Genomic DNA, 26,330 nt, shown 5'->3' with positions numbered 1-26,330 from the left:
CTTCAACCACACAGAACAAGACTAATGTTTTCAGTTCTAATTCCAAAGTCCTAGGGGAAAACACAAAACAAAACAAAACTCAGCTAAGTCCAGCTTGGATCGCATTAACTAGGGCAAAGAGACAGAATACCATTTGGATCCATTTGGTAAAGTGCCAATCAACCACTGCCTACAAGCGATATCATTGTACTAATACATCAGTTCCAGTGGTTAAAAAAAAATGGGTGGAGCTGCTCTCACCAGAAGAGGTGCCGGTCTGACTATTCCAGAGATGTTCACCATTACATGGATATCTGAGAATACATAGCAAGAAGTAGATAACTCTAGCTTCCCATTTGCCAGCAAAGACTGCCTATGATCCTTGGGAATTTCCCATTAGTGCTATCAATTCATTGTTAGAAAGTTCAGGATGGTGGGATGGCAGGAGGTGGGGGTGGGGGTGGGGAATGATTGCACATGAAAGGAACAGAGCCAGGAGAAGGGAAGGAGGGTGCATCAAGGAAGCATTGACAACTTGAAGCAGATGTCTCTGGCTCCCAGATCTTTTCATATGAAATCCTTTTTGTTCTCCCAGCTGCCTCTCTTCCCTCCTGCCTTACACCTCTTTCTAATATTTTCTCGCACTGTTTTTAAAATGAAGACTTTCTGTGTCACTCATAAGACTCTGTCCTCTGCAGAAGCTGTGCTCTACTTTAGGCAAAAGTTTGAAGCAAGGCTGAGTTTGTCTCTTCAGAAAAGTACTTTCCCATGTCTTCTTGTTCTTTTTCTTAGAACAAGAAAATCTGAGGGTTGGAGGAGACCTATCTGGAGTGCCAGCAAGTCCATCCATTACTGCGTATATCCCATGCCTGGCATCTATGCCCAGTGGCCATCCAGACTGCTTGACCACATACCACAAAGGGGCACTCACCACTTTTCAGAAGAGCCCAGTGTATCTCTAGATAATTCTGACTATTACGAGTACTTCCTTGTATTAAGCTCCTACTGGGACAAAATGTGTCTTTCCTTGTTGCTTGCACCTGTTGGTCCTAGTTCTAACACCCAGAAACAAACAAACAAGTCTAATCTCTTTCCTACATGCTCACCTTCCAAGAGATCCATCATGTTTTGATGTCTTTCCCTCTGATCTTTCTTCTTCATGCTGAGCAACTGTTCTTCCTCTAACTCTTCTCTGTCATATGGAATTTCAAGTACCTCTATTAACCAGGACACTCTGTTCTAGAAGCCTCACTTACTTAAATGTTTTTAATCTCACCCCCCTCCATAACCAGACATAATATTCCAGAAGTGGAATAATCAGCACAGAAAGAACAGGACTCATAATATCTTTCATTATAAATGTAGAACTTCAGGAAAATCACATTTATCTTTTAGGAAGATCAAACCTATGCTTAATCACTCTCATGCTGAAAATTTTGTAATAATTTATAATGAAATTTAAATGATGGACAAGAGTGGCATTTAAATTTTACAAGTGAATTTCAGGCATCAGTAGTTGAAATTAGAATGAAAGGAGGTAGGGGGAATTTGTGAATTCCCATAGTTCTTCAAATCATGTGTTTGCTTTACTTCTTATTCATAATGCTAGTACTAGCCATTAAGTGAAAAACAGTAGGCAGAGTAAATGCATATCAGGGGATCATTTGATTCCTTTCTTCCTCTTCATGAAATTCATATACTTAACAAACATTTGTGTTCTGGCTATACACACAACACATACACAGAGCCTGGTGCAAGCACTCTAATGTACACCCAGCCCTCAAGGAGCTAACAATTTAAAAGCTGTAAAACAAGTCTTTGCTCTTCTCACTGAAGGGTGCTGTGTAAGCCAGTTAATAAAAGAACAACAAGAGGTCACCATGTTGGATTGGGTGGCACAGTGCATTAGTCTGAATAAACTCTTGCCTTTCTTGTCCTGGAAGCACAGCTAGAAGCAGAACCTAATGTAAAGAAGCTTGAGTGAAGCTTAAAGGATCAATCAAAGAATCTCTAGCCTCATGTAAAATGGACATCCTTCCATAGGGACACACTGAGTCTTGCCTTTTTCTGTAGTCACTTACAGATTCATCAGGGAAACTGATTATCTCAGAAAATAGTACAGAATATATTTTTTCTATTAATGTATTTCCAGGTTTAAAATGAGAGTATGGCATACATATGTCTAGATCCTAGATCAGACAAATTTAAAACTTTGAATCATAAAATTTAATATGAAATAAGTGATGACTTATAATCTTGTCATAAGCATACCTGCTCATTTTTTTCTAGAATCATCTGAATATGTGACAAGCTTCTCAACAATGGCAACAATAGATGTCCCAGGCCCTGTGAAACTGCGTATCAGCAAGGGAGTTTGGCACTTTTTCTGTCAGCAATGTATGTCCCTGACCTACTTCCATCTCTATGAAGGAAGTTAAAAAATTTTGACAAATCAGGACAGGCCTGGGAGCCCAAGTTCACAGCCATAGAGCTTGTTGGTTTCCTCGTGTTAGTAAAGCTAAAATTGAGATTTCATCATCTTGTTAGCCTCATAAAGTTTGAGGCTAGTGGGCTCTGGTGTAACCCTAACCTCATTTGGTTACTATAAAAGAGGAAATGCAAGACTATAGACAGCTTGAAACACATCCTACATACCACACAACAAAGGAAATAAATTCAAGATCCTTAGATTGAGGAGAATCAACTTCATCTTTAAGGCATAACTCATGGTTGTATTTAGCAACTTACCGAAAGGATAGCAGTCTCAGTATTATTTATTCTTCTTCTGAACAATGCTAACAAACATAGTATTCATAATCTCTCTAGAATGAAAACAAAGAACAACTTCAAAATTGGTGTGTTAAATTGAACAATTGGGAATGTTTAAGATTAGTTGCTTTTATCTATTACCAAAGGCAGAATTACCTATTTTCTACTTTCATTTCTTACATAAAGTCTTTTATTTCTCCAACAGGCTACTTGGTTTTTACAAGGGAATTCTACCACCAATATTGGCTGAAACACCAAAAAGAGCAGTGAAGGTAAGCAAAGTATGAGGTCTGCCCAGAAGGTATAAGCCATGTAATATGAAAAATAGAGACATTTATTGAATTACCTACAAGCTACAAGACATACAAGATAGAAAAAACATTGTACATAGTACAATCACGTCTCAGTCCCCTTCAAAGTAAGCACCTTGGGACCTCACACAGTTCTCCCAATCACCATCAGCTGCCCCATCTTATTTTCCTAAATCTCATTGACAGTCTGAAATCTCTTCCCTTTCAAAGGTGATTCTAGTTTTGGGAAAAGCCAGAAGTCATAGCCAAATCCAGGCTGTAGCAGGGCTGAGTCACCTGGATTCCACCAAAAAAACTCTGCATGAGGTGTGATGCATGAGCAGGCGTGTTGTTGTGATGAAGCTGCCAATCACCAGTTGCCCATAGCTGTGGTCTTCTGAATCATCCGAATAGTTTCCACGGAGCAATGTTCAAGCTTACTGCAAAATTTGATGCAGATTTGTTGTTCTACTTGCTCAGTCATTTTGAATGTGACGGCCACACAGTATACATGCTCACTAAACAGCATCTACCATCCCCACTGAGTAGTACAGTGAAGTCATCATTGTTCACGCATGTGCATTCTTGTCCACTCTCCTTGGCTGCCAGGTTACATCAATGTTTTGAAAACTGTTCTTGTTATATTAACAATGGCTGCGCTTTTTCCAGACAGACCTTGTATGCTTTCCAACCAGGTGAAAGTACACTACAGTGACAACTTCTACATTAAAACATCCCACACTAACCCATGGGGGCATTAATGTGAATTAAAAACAAGAAAAAATTTTTATTGCAGAAATTATAGCATAGCTTTTATTCTAATTAGGCTTGATCAATCTCTGCAATATTAGTTTGAGGATTATTTTTTCAGGTAAAGGCACTCCCTTCTAATGGAGAAATCATACAAAAAGCACAATGGTGAATGAAATTCATGTAATCGGAACACAGTAGCCACAAGATAGCTGGACCTTTTCTCAAAGTAATTCATAAGTTTTCCATTGGAACAATAATTATTAAAGAAAGAGAGAAGGAAAAGGGAAGAGAGGGAATAGGTGGAAAAACCTTTCTCCCTAAATCATTCCCATTTTATGAACAAACTAATACACTGTATTTCCTTGATATGATTCTCATATAACATTTATTTGGCATGCTGACTTCATTCCCCTCACCTCTGCATCTCCTCTGTTAAAATGTTCTCTTCTGGCTTTTACAAAATTATTATTTCCATTGTCCTGATTTCCATCTTCTTAATGACATAACTATGGAGTTTATGTGCTACTTACTGGTTTAGTATCTGGGCAGGAACATGAAGATCTAGCAGGGCTTCTGAGGAAATAGGAACTAAGTCTGATCACTTTTTTATGTGTTCTCTCAGATAAAAGTCCAGATCACAGAAACTCTAGCTGGCATTGATCCCCACACCCACACCACTGACAGCACTAAATATGGCTTTGTCTTTCCATGATAAGGATAACATAAACTTAGACTGAAATACTTCCTTTTCAATTAATGACAAAGCTTTTTTCTCACATACACTGCTCACTCCACATTCCTGATATTCCTGAAAGATGAGAAGTGTACTTGTACTCAAGAAGAGGGTGGCTAGGTTAAAATTTATGATAAAATAACCACTTATATACACAGACACCAAACTTTTACATTATTTTAAAATAGTAAGTTAATAGGACTTAATTCAGGTCTATAATTCAGAAAGCAAAGCTTTAAAACACACTTCCTCTATCAATTCATCCTTTTTTTTGCCATAGTCTTGATGATTACACTTTATTACTTCAATACAAATTTCATTATAAGGATCTGAATCTCAGTAGAGAATCTGGAAAAAGTTCACCAAAGTACACATGAGGGCTGAATTGAATTATGAAATGGCTTCACTTGATAAAAGATTGCCCAAGTAAACAAACAGAGCTGAGTTCCTGTTCAAACGGAAAGTCATTTTGTCTCTGTGGAATGATATATTCATTTGTTCGGTGTTTTACATGTATAAATAAATTATAATTGAAGTTTTTCCTGGAATATTCTTTCTTAATACTATACATTGGAGGCAACTTAAACTTTAAAAGGATTAAGTTTTATCAATGTTGAACAGTCTTTTACTGAAGGAAAAAAAATCATTGAGCTTTACAAAACTGAGTTAGTCTCTACTAAAAAAAAAAAAAAAAGCAATGCTCCCTGTCAGAACAATGGTTAACAGATGAACTTTTGGGCAACTGGATATGGTATATGTGTCCCAGACATCTTGTTTCAAGTAGTTTTTACCTTAAAATTATTGAGACATATGGTAAGTACGTTGGCTTTTTAAGTATAACTTGGAGTTAAAGTGTATCTTTGCCAGATGGATAGCACTACTTTTTCAACACAATTTATGAAAACATTCATTTTATAGATATTTATCTTAGGATTTGTGAGGAAAGTGATCATGTGATAGTAACAATTTCATACATCATAAACTGCTTCATTGTATGTCATCAAAGTGTACTTCAGAAAAAATATTCAGAAATCATATATGTGTGTATACACACACATACACACACATATATATACTCTATGAATTCTTTATATATACATGGATATAGATATAGATATAGATCGTCCTTGGAAGTGACACTTCAGTTACAATCACTATTATAATCAGAAACAGACAAAGTCAAGCTTTTCTGGTACTTGATTCTTTGAAATACGATTCATCATGAAAATAATAAGATTCATTGATGCTGAGTAAATGAAACTTTCTCTTTTACAAATGAAGACCGTTAGTATTGTAGTTAGCAAAAGGAAATGAAGACTTCAGAAAGAGACCAACTGGTTCCCCAGAAACAGGCAGCACCACATTCCAGGTTCCAGGGTTCAGTCTTGAGCGCCACAGTTCCAGAAACACCATTTTTCCATGATCAGACCCTCAGGGAATGCTTATTCCTAAGAAAACTCATGAGAGATTATAAACTGTGAAGGCTGTTTGTTCACCACTATTCCTATGCCTGTCGTAGTGTGTACAAATAGTAGATGTTCAGCTGATATTATAGGAGCAAATGGAATATATAGGGAGAGAGAAACAGAAAGAAAATTTATTGATTTCTGACAGGAGACATTCCTGCCCTGTTCCCCGAAATTCCCACATCTACTATTCAGAATTTCTGGAAGGCCAAAACTTCCATTTCCAGCCAAGATGGAGTAACAGGGACCAGACTTACTCTCTTCCCTGAAACAGCAACAATAAAAAATGAACAAAATATGAAACCACAATTTTCAAGACACAGGACATCAGACAAGGAAGGACAGAGAGACGGGAAACAAAGGGAATGAGCTTATGGATTGCCCCACCTTACTGCCTTGAAAGGGTTTCCAGGCCCAGGAGCAGGCAGGGGAATACAGGCAGAGGTGTGTGGATTCCCTGGATTGAGAAGGACCTGAGAGGCTGGGGAGGGCAAGGTAACTGCAGTTCACTGGACAGAGTACCAGAGAGGGGAGAGCTGCACTGAGCAAGAAGTCCTAAGATCTGCAGAGACACCCGGTAAGTATTCAGCTGAGAACTACCAGTGCATGCATGTAAGGAAACTCGCAGGCCTGAGAAAGAGCCATCCAAGGAATTAGAGGGAACAATGCTCTAGCCACATGAGGTTGAGAATAGTACCCGTTCCAACCAGCCAAGCTGGAAGGCTTCAAAATGCACAGGGCACTGCAAGGAGGACTCAGAAGGGGCTTGCCTCCATGGTAATGCAATGAGAGAAAGTCAAAAAGGAGAAAAAAAAAGCACATCTTCACACTGGAAGGGATCAAGGTAATTAAGCCTTTTGTAAGTCCATCATCTCCCAGAACTTCCTGAACCCAGTGAGGACCCTTAGAGCAGTGTTTCCAAAATGTGGACTGTGACCCATAAGTAATGAAATCAGGTGAGTGAGTCACTAGATGTAGTGGGTCATGACCAGAAATGTTTTTAATGAAGTAGAATAGAAACGGAATTACACTTAGTAAAAGGGTAAATATTATTTTATAACCATGTTTTGTTTCGGTTATAAATACAAGAGTACGCTGTGTGCATACATGTGCATACATGTGCCTGTGTTGGGCAAGTATTTTTTTTATGTAGATTATGGTCAAAAAGGTTTGAAATTTGCCTTGAGGGACTCTGGGCTTCCAGGGTCATGGAAGGCAAGAAGACCTCAACAGTAAGAGAACTCCAAGGCAAGGAATCTCTACCCAAACCACTAACAATCATGACTCAGCAGTGATTATAGTACCATGGTTAAGAGCACACACAGGCTTAACACACTTGGCGTTAGACTTCAGGGGAATTTGATTCCTTCCATTCAGTAACTACAGGACATATATCTATAAAATGGGAATCATGGCTGTATTATAACTGTGACCTGATGATGTTTTATGGGTTAAATGCAGGAGCACATGCTAAGACCTTAGCATGTTTCTTGGACCACAGCACACTCTCCTGAGTGATACAGATAACTAAGGCATTTATGGTTCCTTTAGTAGCCAAAGTGAAGACAGGGAATGGAAACTAAAATATTCTGAAAGCCTCCTATGTGCCAGGCATGTCAGGAAATCTTACTCAAATTCAAGAACTTCTTAAAGCTCTTATTTAAGAACTTCTCTAAAAAATAAGTTTTGTGTTCTTGAGGGTTAGAAAGGTCAAGCAACTCACCCATGCTTTCACAACCAAGTAGTACCGCTAGGACTCAGACCCAGAACTGCTCCCATCAAAATAATGGCAGGGTAATTGTCAAAAACAGTGATGATGATGAGCATAAAAAGGATGAAAAGATAAATTATCTTTAAAGCCTAAAACTGCAATGCATTTCCTCCTTGCCAATGGTGGTCCCTGATGGTATTGTTGTAACCTCAGGATACAGCTTGAGGGTTATTACCACCTCCTGGAATGTTAGGTCAAGAAGACAGGGGTTCTCTTTGTTTAGTGCTGCATCCCCCATGCCCCTTAGAACATATGGGGTATCCAATAAAGTATTTGTTGAATGAGTAAAGGAATCCTATTTTTAGAGAAGTCTACAACCATAGTTAACCTAAAGGAGCATGGCACAAAACTAGTTTGTGAGTCTTTAGTAGAAAGTCTACCTGGTGATGTAATGACTCTTGGGATGCCCAAAGAGACATTTGAGCTATGTCTACACTACAGTACTACCTCTTTCTAACAACAGAATATTATTTGTCCTCCAAATCTACATTGTTTTTCTTGCTTCATTTCACTAGGTTAAAAAGTGCTAGAGTAGAAGATATATGCAATCACAAAATACCATGCCATTTCTGGGGTCTTGAGAAACAAACTAGCGGGACCTAAGAGAGTGTCTTATCAGAGCTGCTTGAGGCTATCAAACAGAGTACCCAGGGGCAAAACATCACATTCAAGCAGCATTGTTGCCCAAAATGTTGGAGAAAAGTGCATCTTGGGTACGTTATACAAAGTGATTGATTAGATTTCCCTTCCTAGAAATTCATTTTTAGGAAAATTATATTAAACATTGTCTACTGAAGCAACCAACAAAATCTTCATCATCACCATATTTTAAAGGAAGGAATAAGCAGCTCTCCTCTGCTCAGGTGGAGGAGGACAGTGTGGGTTTAAGCAGGGATGGACTAGATGACCTCATTGGGTCCTATCCTTATTTATGATGACATCTTCATCATTGCTGAGTATTTGGAAATTTCATGGAACAGTAGAGACATGGCAATAAAAATGAAAGTTAAAGCTGAGAAATGGATGTCTTTTACAAGTCAGTTAGATAATTGGGCATTCACTGGGAAAGCAATTCAAGAGAAAACAGAGGAGACCAAAGATTTCAGGTCTCTATGCCTATAATGTTGAATCACTGCCATAAAAAAAGAAGTCTATTGATGTCTGGGGAAACTGGAAATGGTCATGGTAAATGGAAGCTGTATGGTTCATTTACTGCTATAAAGGATTCCATCAGCTCTTCTGTAGGTTATTATAGCTGCATTTGAAAATGTGAATGTTAAAGTAAAAACCAATAGCAACTACCTGAGACCAGATTAAAAACTGTGTTCAATGGTTTATCATTTTTTAAATGCTGGTTAATATAATGATTTACTAAAGAAATTTGAGTCAATTAAAGGGTTTGTTGCAGGAAATTGTAATAAATCTCTGGGTTTGGTTTTGTTTCACAGTTTTTCACCTTTGAGCAGTATAAGAAATTGCTAGGATATGTGTCACTGTCACCAGCATTGGTAAGTGAGAATATTTATTATACTTAAGTGCGTGTGTTATTTCATAAAGCAAAATCTGGAGACAAAAAGCCTTTTGATTCCCCAAGCCCAACTACTAAAATATGAATTCAAGTTATTCAATGTTCAGCTACTTGTTGAAAGCCATCTTCCTAATAACTCACAATTTAGCTATTTTATAGCACCCTGTGATGAATTTATGATAATAATGATATGTGTAGGAAGGCTCAGATGAGATGTGGTCAAGAATGTAAAATAAAGAGTACATTTGTCAAAGACTTTTTTAAAGCCAAAACATGCATGTTTACATACTGCACATATCTATGCAAAAGTCAACGTGCCTAAAATTATTTCCTAGCAGGTTACTTTTCCAGCGTTTACTTACTATAGAAAATATAGGACTTCGGATCACTCTGTGGTCAGAGATGGACTGAAGAACGTTTTATAGTCAGGGAGAATAGGAATCATACAATGACACATGTCAACTATTACATGAAAATCACTTGTTGATTTGAACATTTTTCCAATGCCACTCCTTTCCTTCTGAATGACTTTGCTGCTTTTCACAAAACGGGTTAAATTATATTGACCAATTGGCTTCTACAAATATGTGCTTGCAATGGGAGCTCCAGAGAAAGCAAATGCACTGATTTCTCCCTTCAAATCTTCTAAACAAAACGAAGTAAAATTTGCACTGGCCCTCCAATTGAATCCCCCCACCCCTGTTTTCCTGGTAAAATGTACCTCAAAACGCAACCAAAAAGGTAGTGTTCTGAGCTTCAATTCTTTAAATACTTTACTTGTACAGGTTCATTTCAGAACATTTACTCTGCCAAAAGACTATCCAAGAAATATCTGTTATTTAAAAAGTCATGCATGTCCCTTTTCTAGGAAGGGTCCTATTAAGAAAACTAATAGCATGGCTTAGTGTTACAACAAAGAAACCTCTTGTCCAGCCTCCTACCTAAAAAGGTGGCTCTGAGGCGTGGCCTCATAAAAAAGAAGTGGTAGCCTAGTCCTAAGTTATTTTTTAATTCCTCGGTGTCTCCCCTTAATGTCCTCCTTAACTTTGAAAACATCTTGTAAAAAAAAGGAATTAAAAACCTTCCTAGCAAAAGACAATAAAATGTGGTCTCCAGAGGGCCAGCTGGTTGTTCCTGCGCAGAGCATTGGTACCATGTGAGAAATGCAGTTCTTTCGACTCTCTTGAGAATTGAAACAGAAAAGCATTTGGCCACTCCAGTTACCATAACCAAGTGAATGCAAACTGTATACAGTTTTCCCCTTCTCTTGAACTCATTTATTCTAGTGTTTTTTCTTTTCTTTTCTTTTCTTTTTCTTTTTTTCTTTTTCTTTTTTTTTTTTTTTTGATACAGCTAGACACTTAAACAGCCATTAAATGTCCCCTGGTGCTCTCACATGAAAAGCCTAGGAGGCTGGGAACCCAACAGTTATTGCTGGTCTCTGGAACAATCTAAGTAATATGATCTGCTGATAGCTGATCAATTCTTTTGACAAGGGACCGCTGAACGCTATTTCTGACAGCAAATGTAGCTGAGTTTATAGAACAAAATAGTGAATTACTTGGAAGATTGCATGTAGTTATAAAAACCTGAACATCTGGATTTTAGCTTTTTCAGTCAGAGAAGTTGGGGACTAGTATTTCTTTCCCTGCTTTTGGCTCCCATGATGGAAGTCCAAGATACATGAATAAAATATTTGGTCTATTACCCTCTAAAACATGTTTAAAATTGTAATGAAGGAGCGGGAAAGGAAAACATCATTAGTTACTCCCTCTCTTCTGGAATCTGGGTACAATGCCATTCTTGCTGTCCACCTGTATGTGCAACAGTAAGAATGGCTTTTGTGTAGCTCTTTACAAAGGGCTTTCACACCTGATTTTAACCTTAGGTAAGGAGGTTAGATATTATTGTTTCCATTTTACAGATGAGAAAACTATGGCTTATAAAAGATTCAGTGACTTAGACACAGAGCTGCAGATAATGCATGTGGTGTCTTCATGTGAATTATGAAAAGGCACCCCTTTCTCTGGACTGATGCCTCTCCAGGACCCCTGCTCGGCAAGCCAGGTGTAGGCTAGACTGCAGATTCCACACACATTGTTGTGCACAAACTACTGTATGTGGCAGCTCTGGTCTAACTCAGCCAGTGAGTGGCAGAACCGAGACTTAAACCCAGACCTCCCAGCTCTGGACTTCCCTCCACTGCTAAGGTCTTAGAACATTACTTTCTCACTTTCTTTTAGTCTCCTACTTTGAAGAAATTACAGACTCCTAGTAAGAGTTATCTGTTCTTTATTCTTCACTAGCTTTTTTCCCTCTTAGTTGGACATGGTACTACCTCTTCTAAAATTAGAACTTCAGCACTAAAGAATTATTTTTTTCACATCTGTTTCGCAGGTAAAGGCTTTGTTTTATTTTGTTTTCCTCCTCTGTGTGTATGTGTGGGTGTTGTGTGTTTTTTCATTGTGGTTCTTTTGATATGGATTTTCTGAAAAACCTTTAAGAACCTTTAGAGAAAAATTCTAGAAAGTTTTTCTTTCCTACTGCAGAGATTCTTAACAGATAGCAAGTAATGTTCTAGATTTTAGTTGAGGCCTTCAGGACAATCTAGTCTTTTCCAACCTCATTCCGTGGCTTCTAGGTTTAGAAGAATATGGCAATTATCAGTTTTTTAAAAAATAGGGAAAGGATGAATAAAAAATAATTTTTTGTTTGATAATAGTCTAAAATAGTGACTCTAAGAATATGGCCTTAAATTTAAATGCGTTCAGCTATACTGTTTCGGTACCTGAAATTTTGCTTTTTATAAATGCTTTATTTGTGGTTCTGCTCCTTGAATTTTTTAATCTGCTCAATAAATGTACTTAAGTAAATGTTTTAAAAAGCGAAGCTTTCCTTTTACAAGTCAAACCCTCTGTTAATTGTTACATGTGCACATGTTTTAGTATTCACCTTGAATCAGTAAAACAACCTTTCTTTTCATTAAAGGAAAAAGTCATTGTTGATGGGGCTTTGACATTTTATTTTGAATTGTTAGGATGTGGTTTGCGGCTTCTGTAATTTCTTCTTCATGAATTGTCAGCATCTAATCAAGAACTAAGGCTGTTTAGTAATGGTATATGGTGCATTTATGTAAGTTTCTCCATTCTCATCACAACATTCAGTTACATAGTGTTATGAGTAAGATGCGTTACCCAATACACATGATAACTTGCTTTAAAGTATTCATTGATTTAATTTTTCTAGACATTTGCCATTGCTGGACTGGGATCTGGACTAACAGAAGCCATCGTGGTTAACCCTTTTGAGGTAGTAAAAGTTGGCTTGCAAGCCAATCGGAACAAATTTGCAGAGGTAATCATTTAAGGTTTTCTATTGTTGAGGGAATGTAAAAACAAATATTTTTAAGTATTTATAAGAAAGTATGAACCCAGCTCTTATTCACTTGCTAAAATCATAGAAAATTATTGGTAAGGAAAAGTCAAATTTCTCCCACAAGGAAAATGTTAACAAAAACACGCTGAAGTCTGAGAAACAAACACATGTTTACACATTTTTATTTTAGAGCTCTAATGTAATCTATAATGACTTATTTGGAGATGTTTTCCCTACATTTGGCAACACTTCTACTTTACATTATGCTAGACTAGACTGCAGCAAAACCACTGAGGTTCGAATATTTTTGTTTCTTAAAAAAATTATGAAGTCGTTAAAAAAAAATTACCTCAACCCTTTTCCCACTCCACCCATGACCCTCCCCCAAAGATTCTGATAATCTGTCAAGCTTGTCTTTGGGTTAAATCTGAAAGAGCAAGTTACTAAACCTGTATAGATATCACCACTTGGACGATGATAGGTCTTGACGTTTAATCGCTGGTACATGATGTTTCGTGAAGACAGCTTCCCTTGGTGTATGCTGACTTTGTTTCCTTCCCGTTGCCTAATAATTCCTGTTAAACCACCAAGTCCAACTGTTCTTGCTTTATTCTTTTGGGTACCAAGCATAAGGTAGAGAAAAAAATAAGGGGATTTGTATTCCAGGTCTTTCTCAGCATTTTAATTTAATTCCACAACTGGGTAGCATGTGGTATAAATTGGTTTGGAGTATCTGCTGACCTGAATTTCTCTATAGAAAAGTTCCCCTGCCTACTACTTAAGCAGCTGCTAGTGGGTGGAGAGCCCCCTCTCTCCCACCCCACTTCCTGCCTGAGAGCTCCCTGGCAGCTTCCTGAGCAGAGGTGTGGGAAAGGTTGGGCGGGGGGGGGCTACTCACCTGTAGCTGCCAAGCCCGAGGAGGACAGGGTTAGCCTGCTACAGCAGATGGTATCTACTCAGTTGAAGTCAATCCTAATTAAGGGAGATTTTTTTTCCTTTTAAGTTTCAAGAGATTATCTTAATAACACTGATATATAGCATTTCAGAAAAGATTGAAAATCTTTGTATTACCCTAGTCTTTGTTTCTGTTTGCTTTCTTTCTATTCTTTCTTAACTGATAGAAAAAGAACAATGAGGAATAAGAGGAAATGAAAGAAACACCTTTCAAATGCCCTATCAATATGGAGCATTTAAAACAGACCCATAGAATCTGCTCATGGAAAATCTGCCTTGTTAGACAGGGGGAATTACTAGCTAGAAAACTTTGGAGCTCCCCATCCAATTCCTCACTTTACTTGTTGGGAAGCTTGTCTTGGAGCAGCAATGAGTAAGCAAAGGAATAAACAGGTCTCCAACTGCATCCTTTATCAAGGCAGCTGGTAACCAGAGGGACACAGTGGGACAAGCACCAGGTAGCGCTCTCAAGAATGAAAATAATGAGTTATCACGGCACCTCTGCTCATGCCTTTTGTTCTTTGTTTTCTCCTCTGCCCTCAGTGAGGTTCTACACTTAGGCCAAGTAAGAGCTGTTAATGTTTTGCATGGGTTAAGGCCTTGCTAGAACATGGGAATACCCCTTCCAGCCCAACACAAGAATGCCACATGTACATGTGTTCCCAGCTCATTTACACGAATGCAGTCTGCGTAAACTGTTTATGTTTATGCAGCCATTTTTTAAGTAGAGAAGAAAGGGGCACTTGTTTGGGATCATTTCTTTTGCATAATCCACTGCACTGGATTCATTGCCAGATAATTACTTAGACAAAGTAAAATCTATTAAGTATATTAGAAAATATTTGCAATATTGCTTCAACTAGTCAGAACTTAACAACGTAGGGATCATGTTGGTCACACGTGTCAGCAACTATCAAGATTTGGTGGCTGAACTGAGGTGCTACTTTATAGGCAATATTGATCAAACTGAAAGTAGTTACTAGTACATAGTCACCCAACATAAAGTAATGGGACTATGCCTATCGCAAAAAATTACCTGAAACAGATGATGGGGTAAGAATAGCAAATTTGGATCTAGTCATTTAAAAGTAACTTCCCATCACTTTTGGCAATAAATCTATTTCCTGTGTCTTTTGTCTAGGACCCAATAACTCCAAAGCCCTTCTCCACTGACTAGTGCTTTCTTTTACCCACCAAAGGAATACCCTTTTGTTAATCTGAACCTGTATTGAATTCATCCAAATATTAGGTGTGCTCACTTGATCGTTTGTATGGCCAAGACTAATTATTGCTTTCTTCACTATGGGATTTTGAAGGTTTTCAAGAAGTATAGGGGGTAGGGATGAAGAAGGGGAAGAGGAAGAGAAAAAGAAAGGAAGGAAGAATACAATTAATTAAAGGCCCAATGCATTTAAAAATTATACTTTTTTTAAGGAAAAAAAAGTTTGAATCCAAGTATAAAGGTAATGAATACTTATGTTAGAAAACACCAAAACAACTATGTACTCCTATGTATACATATGAGTGTATAAATGATCTAGGGCAACACTGCCCAATAGAAATGTAATGTGAGCCACATTTTGTAGTAGCTATATTAAAAAAGGTAAAAAGAAACAGATGAAATTAATTTAGTACTATATTTTATTTAACTCAATATACCCAAAATATTATCACTTCAACATGTAATCACTATAAAAATTATATGAGATAATTTACACTCTATTTTCATACTTAGTCTTTAAATCTCATATATATATTATGCTTACAAGCACACTTGAATTTGAACTACGACATTTCAAGTTCTGAATAGCCACATGTGGGTAGTGCCGTCCTTAGAAGAAAATGCAGGTCTAGAGGAATTCATACAAACTTCTCACTGGATACCTCTGAAAAGAAGATTGAAGTGGGAGAGAGAAAGGCAAGAATTTAAGGGAATGTTTTTGTGTAATTGAATGTTTAACGTGAGAATGTATTCTGTATTCTGTGAACATTCACTTTAAAAAGTAACAGGTGTTCATCATAGAAGATTTAGGAAACACGGAATAGTATAAAGAAAAGTAATGTTCTAACGGCTCTACCCTCAAGGAGAACCTTCCCAGCTGATCTGGGTGGGAATGACTTGCTGGCCCATCTTAGGATTCAACCAGGTTCCTCTTTCATAAGGGAAGAATAATAGTAATAGCCACATCAAATACTATAATGAGTGTTAAAAGAGACATATATATAAATCTGTCAATATAGTCTGGCATATAGTAATGGTTTAATAACTGTTAGTGGATATTACTACAACATGCTTTTTATGTGAATTTAAATGTGATGATATATGAAATGGTCTTAACATAGCGGCTGGTACATGGTAGACACTTAAGTAAAGAAAACTATTTCTACATGGAAGTTGATCTTATAAATCCTTAAGTTTAAGTAGAGACAGATTTATCTTGAGGTACTGCCCTGATTAATATGGAGCAGTCCCAACTGACTCCAGCGTAGGCATGAAAACAGCTTACTGAGCAATGGGCCGCCTGTTCTTTAGGTCATTCTCAACTGCCAGTTGGATCCATATAGCCTGAATTCTTTATCAAGGCCTAAGGGCCGACAGCCTAGTTACAGTGCCTATTGACAAAGTCTTTAAACTCAGATGTGGGTCCACTGTCATACATATATAGCAGCAGAAGTGTATTTGAAGCCACTTTGAAATGAGTTTTACCACAATGAAGACATTCTTCCTCGGGAATCGCTGCATGAGATCAATGTGCATTGTTGATCAAGACTTCTTAGTCACTTCACATGGAGGTGTGAACTAAGCTCATTTTTAGCCTTTTCAGTTAATTACAAGTACCAGCTGTGGTGGAACACTAACTGGATGGGCGGATACAGAATAGTGGCTTGACAACACCCTTAAGAAAAGCAGAGCAATTTTCCCAGAGGCTATTTGCTGGTAGATAACTCTTGCTCTGCCAATACTGTGAGTTTCTTAGGTAGCATGTTTCCCCTCCTGGATATGAACACCCTGGGTGCAACACAGTGATTGTGGATTTTCCTATTTTGTCGGCCTGGGGAGGTGAGTCACAAATTGGTCCTCCAAATATGAAATTTCCTAAGAAGTTGCTACTGTTGAGGGAGAATCTTCAGTGGAAGACTGGCTAAGGCAACTGTCGTCGATGTTACTCCTAATATTACACTTATGTCTTACAGGCCATGGCAGAGTGATGAAGTAGGAGCAAAAGGACTGCCACAGTCCAACGTGTCCAGAAGGAGGTTGTGGGATATAGGCAGATGCCCCCATAGTCCTGTGGGGAGAGGATGACTGGCAGAGAGCCAGAATGGGGGCCTCTGAGGCATGAAATCCAGCACCAGGCCCCCCAACCTGGAGCTCAAGGGCATTACTGGCTAGAGCAGGGGCTGCGTCTGTTTTGTTCTTGGAGCCCCAAGGGCAGTTCCCATCAGGATTTCCTGGGCATGGCAGGCTCTCTGCGGGCCCAGCTGCCTGACTTCTCCCCTCCTTGTTCTAGATCTGATTCTCTAACCAGTCAGTAGTATGTTACCCATAAAATGTGTCTTTCCACCCAGGTTAGCCATAAACTACTCTAAAAATCTAAAGGAAATTGTGGTTAATTCAATTTCTGATACTTCTCTCTTTTTTTTTTTTTTTTCTGTCTTCTGTGTAAAGTATTTCAATGGGCGTGCTTGTCTCTTCGCTGCTTTTTAAATTGTCGCCATGTCGGCCAAAGATTGTAAGCCCTGCCACACTTCCCAATTCCAACACTAGAATCTTGGCCAGCATTTTAAAATTCACGGCGAATACAGAACACCGATCTCAAAAAAGAAAAAAAGAAAAAGAAAAAGAAAAAAGGGAAGAAAACTGGTCTCTAATTTAAATATGCTTGACCTTCTGTGGGGAGCGGAGTAATCACAGCCTTGTCATGGTCTGGTTTGGTTTGTGGGTGTAAAAGCATGTTCAGGTAAAATCTGGGTGGACCCAAGTTTCTCCCTGTCCTTCAAACTAAACCCAAGCAAAATGTCGTTCTTGTCTGTAGTCTTTTTGGTTTAGGACTAGGCTTGCCTGAGGATTTCTCTATTGAAGGTAGTTTGCACGTCCAGTTTCACCAGAAGTGTGACTTTGTAGCTTGTTGTCCTTATAGGAACTTTCTCCCCTTCTTAAGAGAATGTATCATTTTTTATCTGTATACTTATAAGAACTGGAAGTCTCAAATCAGTTGTGTGAAGCCAAGTGGTATTTGGCTGGCACGCTCTCTGCTAGCCTGGAAAATGTGAATTTCTCCCAGAAGCAAAATCTTGTATGAATTGTTTCCCAGTTTTTCTCTCTACTTTGAAATCTACTTCAAAGTTATTATTTGGCTAACGGGTTTTGTTTTCCTTCCCTTGAGGTCTATAGGATTGGCCTCCGATGTGTGGATGGGGCACAGGTTTTCCTTCTAGAGTCTGTCATTGTTATCCGCTTTACATATGAACATAATCATTCTCACCCCCAAACATAAAACCAGACATTTAGGAAATTGCAAATGCCTCTTTTGCCGCTATTTAGTTTTTATAGACGTTCATCCCAAGAAAGGAATAATTAGTCTTCTACATATCCTCTATGATTATAACTTTAAGGCTCAATGAATCAATAGCAAATGCATCATTGATAGTAGAATCTTTAAAGATAAGGATTTTTTAAAATCCGGTTTTGGATATCACCACTAAATATAGTTCTGAACACTTTATCCTGGGAACTTAATGATCTAATAGAAACCTATTAGGTTTTATACGATATCACAAAGCTTAGTGACTATTTTCTCCATAGACAATTAACAAATGTTTAAGTTTAGATATATTATGTAGAGTCAACATAGTGTGAATAAAAGGACTGCATTTTGTGATCATCTCTTTCAGGAAGATGAAGTTGAGTTATACAGAGAGTGATTATGTGGCTCTGTGTACAGACAGTATGAGAAGCCAGCTTCAAGGGCATGTCCACACTCATGAATGGCGTATTGAGTTAAGTTCAAATTTTCCCTGCATTACTATGTGAAACACTGCCTGGAAGCTGTTTGGTACATAAATTATTTCTTTCCAGTCTATGATTCTTGAGGGCAGAATAGTGAACTATGTATATGAATCCATTCCGATAGTTATCTTTTAACAATAGCTAAAGCAGCAGCCAAGTTGCCTCTCTATTATCATTTGTAGAAAATAGACTTCAGTCTTCCACTCAGCTCTGCCAGGAACTCTAGATTTTTGCTTTCAGAATTGAGACTTTGAAGTAATGATAATCGCTACCATTTACAGAGCATCTACTGTATGCCAGATACTGTGCAGCATGCCTTACATGATTTCACCTTCATTTGATTTTTTTTTAAATTCATGTCATTCTGTATTACAAAAGTAATACATGTTTTTTTTTCCATAAGTGATACAAAGCTATCCTAACGAAAAACTAATTGATGATTTCTGTCAACACCTCCCTCTAATCCCATTGCTCTGCTAACTGCACACACACACCAAGTATTTCAAATCCTCCCATTGTCCCCATAAGGTGGCTTTATGTCTATTTTGCAGATAGGAAAAGTAAAGCCCAATGAAGTTAATGGCTCTAAGAAACAGCATTAACATAGAGGCCTCTTTCTAGTCAGCCACACTGCTTTCAGTGGGATAAAGAAATGTGCTTAGTTAAGAAGCTTAAGAGAAAATCAAGTGTTTCTGGACCCATGAAAAAGTAACCGCTTTGCTGGTTTCCTCTGAGCTCTTTCCCCTGTGCTATGTCCACCTCCTCCCTGCTCTTGAGATAGTGCAGGGGCAAGAAACAGTGTCAGCATCTGGTCGACTGGAGGGCCCGCTGCTCCTCCGGGGACAGTTATTTGGCATCAGCTTGGTGTTAATGGAGCTCTGTGGCTCAGCATGTGGGAGAGTTTGTTTACAGCAAATCATTTTCCACTCACAGATTGTTTTAAAATAGACCTGTTTGTCAAATGTACAACTCTAGATACAATATAATTATATTTTGGGTGTCTTTTTGTCCATAATCATGCCCTATTCAAATAAACTGTAATGAATTAGTGACGTATGTAAGCTAAAAGAAATTGCAAATGTGGGATTCTTTAGCCTGATTCCTCTCCTTTCACTTACAGTCTGTTCTCAAATAAATGGGAGATTTTGCTTTTTTTTTTCCAGTTTATGAAAATGCCTCAAGACTTAATTTGAGTAACGAAAAAGATAAGTGATCATCTATCTCCTGAAGAGCAAGGGTGTTTTCCTACCAAAGCATAGCAATTGGGTCTTCTCTTTTTTAACAAAGCAGTGTTTTTCTGGGAGCCCGAGTTTGGACACTTACTCCATTGTATAAAGGTCTCATCCGGTTTGCTTCTCAGCCACTTGATGAAATCCAGTGCAACACCCTTATTCAATTGACTCTAAAATGCAACAAAATTCGCCTTGCCATAAGAAGCAAGTACAAGAACAAATGTGGAGCGTGCTGTGTTTTGACATGGTGTGCCAAGAGCGCTCCCCTGGCTTTAGGGACTGAGAAATCCACTGACACACACCCCTCACCTGCACCTACTGGCCATTCTCTGATAGCTGTTTACCCAGGGAAGAGTGCGTGCCACCAAAAACCCGTCTGTGATCTCACAAGCTAATCGGAGCCAGCTATGGTCAGTAGTTGGATGGAAGAACTCCAGAAAAAATAGCTCAGGCTGCCATAAGTCATCTCAGTGATTTGTTGGTAATACTGGGCTCTCAGAGAGTAAGGAATCAGTGCCCCGGAGTGGTGCCTTGAAGCATTGTATAGGTTAAGGATATTCTCTTTACATTAAGTTGCTTCAGGATTTTTAAAACAAATTTGATTCCATATTTCATAATTATGGAATATTCTGATGGGTACATATAAAATTTATCAGCATATCTCTCCAAATAAAAATCAAAACAAAAATATTTAAGTTTCCTAAATATGGGCAAAGTACTGTACTAGACACTTAGCACAATGCATGACACCTACGAGGCACTCAATGGATATTGTTGAATAAATGATGCATTAAAGAACAGGGAGTACCCAGAATTGGCAGTCGGCAATAGTGGAAGTCAAATTTAAGAAGATTTTGAGTTCCTTCAGGACCAGTGAACTGCGATTTCTATAAATCAATATGGAAAGCAGTGTGTATCACAATATTAGGTACATCCCGATCCACTACTCCTCCACTCTTGCAACTCTGGTACGGTCAATAAAAGGTACATCTAAGAAAGTTAGAATGTCATTTGGCCCACAATTGGTAACTAAATATGAAAATTGAAGTGAATCTAAATATTGGAAGGAAACCGAACTGTGGGTGACCTGCTGGGTTGGATAGTATGGGAATCATTTGGCTGATGATGCTAATCAGTCTCTATTTGGTTTTGAAATGGAAGCCCAGTAATCAAATAAGTTTAGTAAAATTCCTTGTGTTTACAGAGACCTAGTCAAAGTGATTCTATATTTTCCTATCTAAGCATCCTAGTGGAAATCATGTTTTGCCTTTCTAATGAAATATTTGCTTACATGTGTGTGATACAATATCACTGAATGAAGCAAGAAGCACAATTCTAATTGGTATGGGAATTAGAGTTCAGGTTTTCCTTAATCTCAAGACCCCAAATTGCCAGAAAGAAATAAATGTGTATCATTACATATTTGTTACCTGCATGAGATGGATTATCAAACTCTGAAAATCTTACTGCATATATATAACAAGAATGCATCCACAAAATGTGAACAGCACTGGATTAGAAGGAGAACTCTGATTAAGCCATTTACCAGTGTTTTCACTTTAAAAATATTACTTAACAATCCATGGTTTCCTTACCTGCAAAATGAGGAGAGTATACCTGCTACCCACCTTACAGGGTTTTTGAGAGAAGCATTCATATGTGCTAAGATGGCAGAACCAAGCAGAGTATAAAAGTATAAACTTGGAGTTGTGGGGAATAAGGCGAGGGCTCAGTTTGCACTTGACACTACCGCTCACTCTGCCATCTTTGCCCAGTTACTGAACCTTAGTCTCCTCATCTGTCATATGGGGATAATGATAATACCTACCTCACACACTCATTGAGAGGATTAAATAAGATGATAGATGTAAAGTACTAAGAATTTATGATAATGACTAATACTGAAGAGCACTTACTGTGTTCCAGGCACCTGGTAACATACCTGAATGTGCTCTCTAGGCTGTAAACTGTGTGGGGTGGAGGCCAGTTAGCATGTTTTTCCATTCCCAACTTTTTCTCCTGGGTGGCCTTGCTTCTACAGTCCATAAACTTAACAAGCAAGAGTTCTTACCTATGATTCTTACCTATGATTCCCTATGAGGGATAGGGAAGAGGCCAGTTTGCAAGACCTACTGCTCTAAAGAGGCAAGCTTCTGTGGTAGGGAACTAACTGTGGAAGGAGATCTCTAGCCTAGGGGTTGGATTTAGTTGAGCCTCAGAGGAAGCAGACCTATAATCTGCATTCTGGGTACATTTCTTTTGGACTTTGTCACAAGCGTCCAGGGCTCTGGGGTAGTCAGAAGGAATGCAAAGAAAGAGGCTAGTTATTCATGTCCTTCCTCTACCTCGAATCAGCCTTCACTTTTTAAATTGTCATTGCCTTCAACTAACAAAATAATTACCTCTTATTTTATTATTATAACTACTTTTCTTCAGCATAATTGCTCTCGTTATTAACAGCTAGCACACAGTGAATTCTTACATAGGACAAAGTTCATTGACTTACTTATCACAACAATCCTATGAAGAAGATTATATATTATCCTTATTTCACAGATGAGTAAAGTGAGGATAAATCAGAGGGTAAAAATAATTGCGTGGGCTAGCAAGTGGCAATGCTAAGACCCAGACCTGGGGCAGTCTAGCTCCAACCCCCTATTTCTAACTACTATACTACCCTTTGACTTATTTGCTGATTCATAACTCGAGTTCAAACTCAGCAAGGCACTTGAATTCAAAATCCATGTGCTATACTTCTTTGTACCCACCTAACACCCAAGCCAGTGAGAATCATACAGTAGACCATCCGTAAATGTCATTTGAATATTTTTTCATCTTCACCAAGATCTAGTAGGAGTCTTCTCTTTTAATTCCGATAATTTAGAACCCTAGGATTTTTAAACACCTTTAGAAACACCTTTAGATCTGTTTTATTTAAAGAAAGCTATGTTCACCTGCACTTTCACTCAAAGTTGTTGGTTTCTCTGTTGCTCTAGAACCTAGATGGCCTCTGAGTTCTCGTCTTCTCAAACCTTGAGGCCTCAGACTGGGTGAGGACAGGGCAGAAGCTTGGGCTTGATGCAGGGAGCACCGCTATCCATCAGTCTAGACCCAGGAGAACTCCCTCCCTCCTGCACTGTTCCTTCCACACCCAGGGAAGCTGCCCCATCTCCTTTCCTCTGCCCTCAAGGCTGCCTTCCTCAGAGCAAGACAGCAGTGCCTAGCAGTTTGCTCAGAACTTCCAGAGTCTCTCCAGCAGAAATGAACTCCTGTTCAACTTGTCCTCGCGTCTATTTTGAAAACGAAAATAAACAATTTCGGTTGATAGTCAATGTGCCAGAACACAAACAAAAAAGTTCCATTTTGTAAAAGAGAGTGAAATGTAAGCTTCTGAGAGTTTTTGGTTTTCCTATATGAAATGTCTTTTATTGTTTAAGATATGTTCTCATGTGATTTTTTTTCCATGTTACAGAAAAAAGATTTCCTTAAGCTTAATATAGTTTATTATAATTAATCCTCTAAAATGAAAAGATGAAGTTGAGTGTAGAATTGTAGCTAGAGTTTTAAAAACATTTATGAGCAAAAACTATAGAATTTACTGTATAAACAAGCTCATTTAATGTATCGTGTTAATGACATAGCTATAAATACAAGTTAGATGAAAAGCCTTGATTGGATTTGTTCTATTCTGCTGATGCAGATTTAATTGCACATGATAAGAAAACACTTTAGTCAGAAAGCACATCAGACTTCCATGACTGCTCCAGCAACCCATTCCAGCAAAATAGCAGACGAATGTCATGCCAACCGCTTGCCTTATGGGCAAAATAAATAAATAAATACTGAATATTTCTCTCTTTACTACTGAAAAGTTAACGAGAAGAGGTATCCTTTGTACTGTACCTCCAAGAAAGGAAACAACCTTTTCTAAAAACCCACATAAGCTGTCATAATTGTATTGTAATGAACTAGAAACCTCAGGGCAAACTATGGTGAGCTCTTTAGCATGTTCCAGAAGTAGCAATAGGCTGGATCCAGCAGTCAAGGTATTTCAGCCTTGGGTAATCAATCAGAGGACTGGAAAGGAGTAAATTAAAGGTAACCCAGTACTCCCAACACCATCAATTTATCATTTATCACAGAAAGTAATACACATACAGATTGCCCGCCTTTCTGAGGAAGTCTACAATCAACTGCTATTTATCCATGCCCAAATTCTTTTTTGTAAAGATCTTATTTATTTATTTTTAGAGAAAGGGAAAGGAATGGAGAAAGAGAGGGAGAGAGACATCAATCGGTTGCCTCTCACATGCCCCCAGCGCAGGACCTGGCCCACAATCCAGGCACATGCCCTGACCAGGAATCGAACTAGTGACCTTTCAATTTGCAGGCTGGCACTCAGTCCACAGAGCTAAACCAGCCAGCGCTTGTTTTTTGTCTTTTTTTTAAAGATTTTATTTGTTTATTTTTAGAGAGACATGCCCAATTTCTAACCTAGCACCAGTTTAAACTGTTGAGGCAATGTAACATTCACTTTAGAAAACATAATTAGAAAGGTAGACACGCTGAATTCAGGAAACAGATATAAATTCCTTTTGGATTATACACAGTTATGGATTACTAGTGTATCCATATGGTTAATCCCCTCCATTAGTGTGGATAATCCAGAATTGGATAGAACTATTAACATGTTGAAAGTGGTGATAGTTATTACATGACATTAGTTTCACTAATTCCACCAAAGATGGTTTTCTTTGCCAAGAATCTTCCATTTAAGGCTGTTGTTATACATGCAATTTTGTTTACTTTTTGGGTTTCCTAATTTTAAAAGCATGGATTTAGGCCTGATTGTTCATGTTTGGGAAAAAAAGTCCCTAATAATTCTGGCTGGAAGGGTAGCCCAATAGTAATTTACTGTGTCTCACATTGCCAAAGATGATCTTCCTGGCTTTGTCCCTCTCTCCTTGCAGCAACCATCCACTATGAGTTATGCAAGACACATCATTAAGAAGGAAGGCTTGGGACTTCGGGGCCTCAACAAAGGATTTACAGCAACTTTGGGACGTCATGGAGTTTTCAACATGGTTTATTTTGGCTTCTACTTCAACGTTAAAAACGTTGTCCCTATCAATAAGGTAACTATTTTATAGATTAAAATCTATAATCTCCTAGAGGAAAAATCCTGTCAATGATGACAGCCACGTCGGTAGAGTGTTTGTCATGTCCCGGTCACTGTGCTTAACACTTATATCGGTTCTATAATTTGATCCTCCCATCAATCTTATTTATTCAGTTCTGTTATCCCTGTTTTGAACTTGGAAAGTGAAGCTTAGAAAGGTCAAATAACTTTCCCAGGGTCACACAGTAGATAGCAAAGCAGAGACTTGAACCCGAGTCTGATACCAATTACATTATACCTGAATGTACCATCATACCTAAATGTACCCTTCCCATTTATCGCTAATGGGAATGTCTAGAAACTACATTATTACTTAATTTTTATCGGAAAAGCATAACTTTCTCAGAAAGTTTACCTTTTTATATCCTAAATAAATTTTGAGCTCATGGGAAAAATTGTCAGCCTAAAATTTAAATCTTACCTAGGTATTCATTTTTAAATTGGCCTAAATTAATGAAGGCAAGTGGTAAACAAGTTCTCCTAGGATCCTTTGCTTTTGAAGCAAAATACTAATAATCATTGTTTTTAAAATGGTAACTTACAGATGCCTGTAGCTTTTCAACCTCTAGAAGAAAAAAGCAGCACACGATGTGCTTTAAAATGAGCATCTGGGAGCTTTCGCCCAGAGTCTTCTGCGCCATCATATCGCTTGCTCACGATGAAAATTGCAATCCTGGAAGCAGCAGTTAGGGAAACATTTTTCACGTGCCGGCAGTTTCCAGCAGGGTTTCAGGTCTTTGTTTTGCTTAATACAAAATAATTCTGACTCTGGTGGTTCTCAGAGCTCTTCTATCAAGTTCATGAAATACAGAAATAAAGTGCAATAAACACCTGGGTCCTGGATGACTTGCAAGACTTCAACTCTTAATATATAAAGATCATTTTTAGCTGGCATGGGCTAGCTAAAATGTGAGGCCCAGGGCAATGCAAAAATGCCAGGCCCCTCATTCAAAACTTAAGAATTTTAAGACAGCAAGGGTAGAACAATAAACGAAGCACTGGGCTCTTCTCAGTGCAGGCCCTGATGACTGTGCAGGCCACGTGCCTGTGAAGCCGACCCTGTTTTTCAGACCCTTAGATGAATAATCCATATAACATGGGTGAAGCATCTGGGCCCCTTTCTCCAGTTTTTCAAAGGCTTGAGACAGATAGGGATTACACACAATGAAATAAATTATATAAATTATTTACATATATTATATAAGTTTTATACAGTGTGGAGCAGAAGTGGGTTTACAGTTGTTCGTATGGAAAATAATGCAATAATTAACAAATAATCATACAAGAATA

General features: G+C 38.2%; 1 protein-coding gene across 5 annotated transcripts in view; it reads left to right on the top strand.

Annotated features, from left to right (window-relative positions):
• The window catches only part of SLC25A21 (solute carrier family 25 member 21), a 474,917-nt gene that overhangs the window by 421,902 nt on the left and 26,685 nt on the right, over positions 1-26,330 (top strand). For all 5 annotated transcript variants that reach the window (XM_054588867.1, XM_054588807.1, XM_054588947.1 and 2 more), the window contains 4 exons: positions 2,954-3,020; positions 9,210-9,269; positions 12,536-12,643; positions 24,832-24,996. In XM_054588867.1, the coding sequence (XP_054444842.1) occupies positions 2,954-3,020; positions 9,210-9,269; positions 12,536-12,643; positions 24,832-24,996 (400 nt within the window). The remainder of the gene's footprint in view (positions 1-2,953; positions 3,021-9,209; positions 9,270-12,535; positions 12,644-24,831; positions 24,997-26,330) is intronic.

Source organism: Pteronotus mesoamericanus, unplaced genomic scaffold (genome assembly GCF_021234165.1).
Source record: "Pteronotus mesoamericanus isolate MK-2021 breed Mesoamerican mustached bat unplaced genomic scaffold, CSHL_Meso_final contig_100, whole genome shotgun sequence".
Taxonomy (NCBI): Eukaryota; Metazoa; Chordata; class Mammalia; order Chiroptera; family Mormoopidae; genus Pteronotus; species Pteronotus mesoamericanus.
Note: the sequence above shows the minus strand (reverse complement) of the source record. Positions and strands in the feature narration are given on the sequence as shown.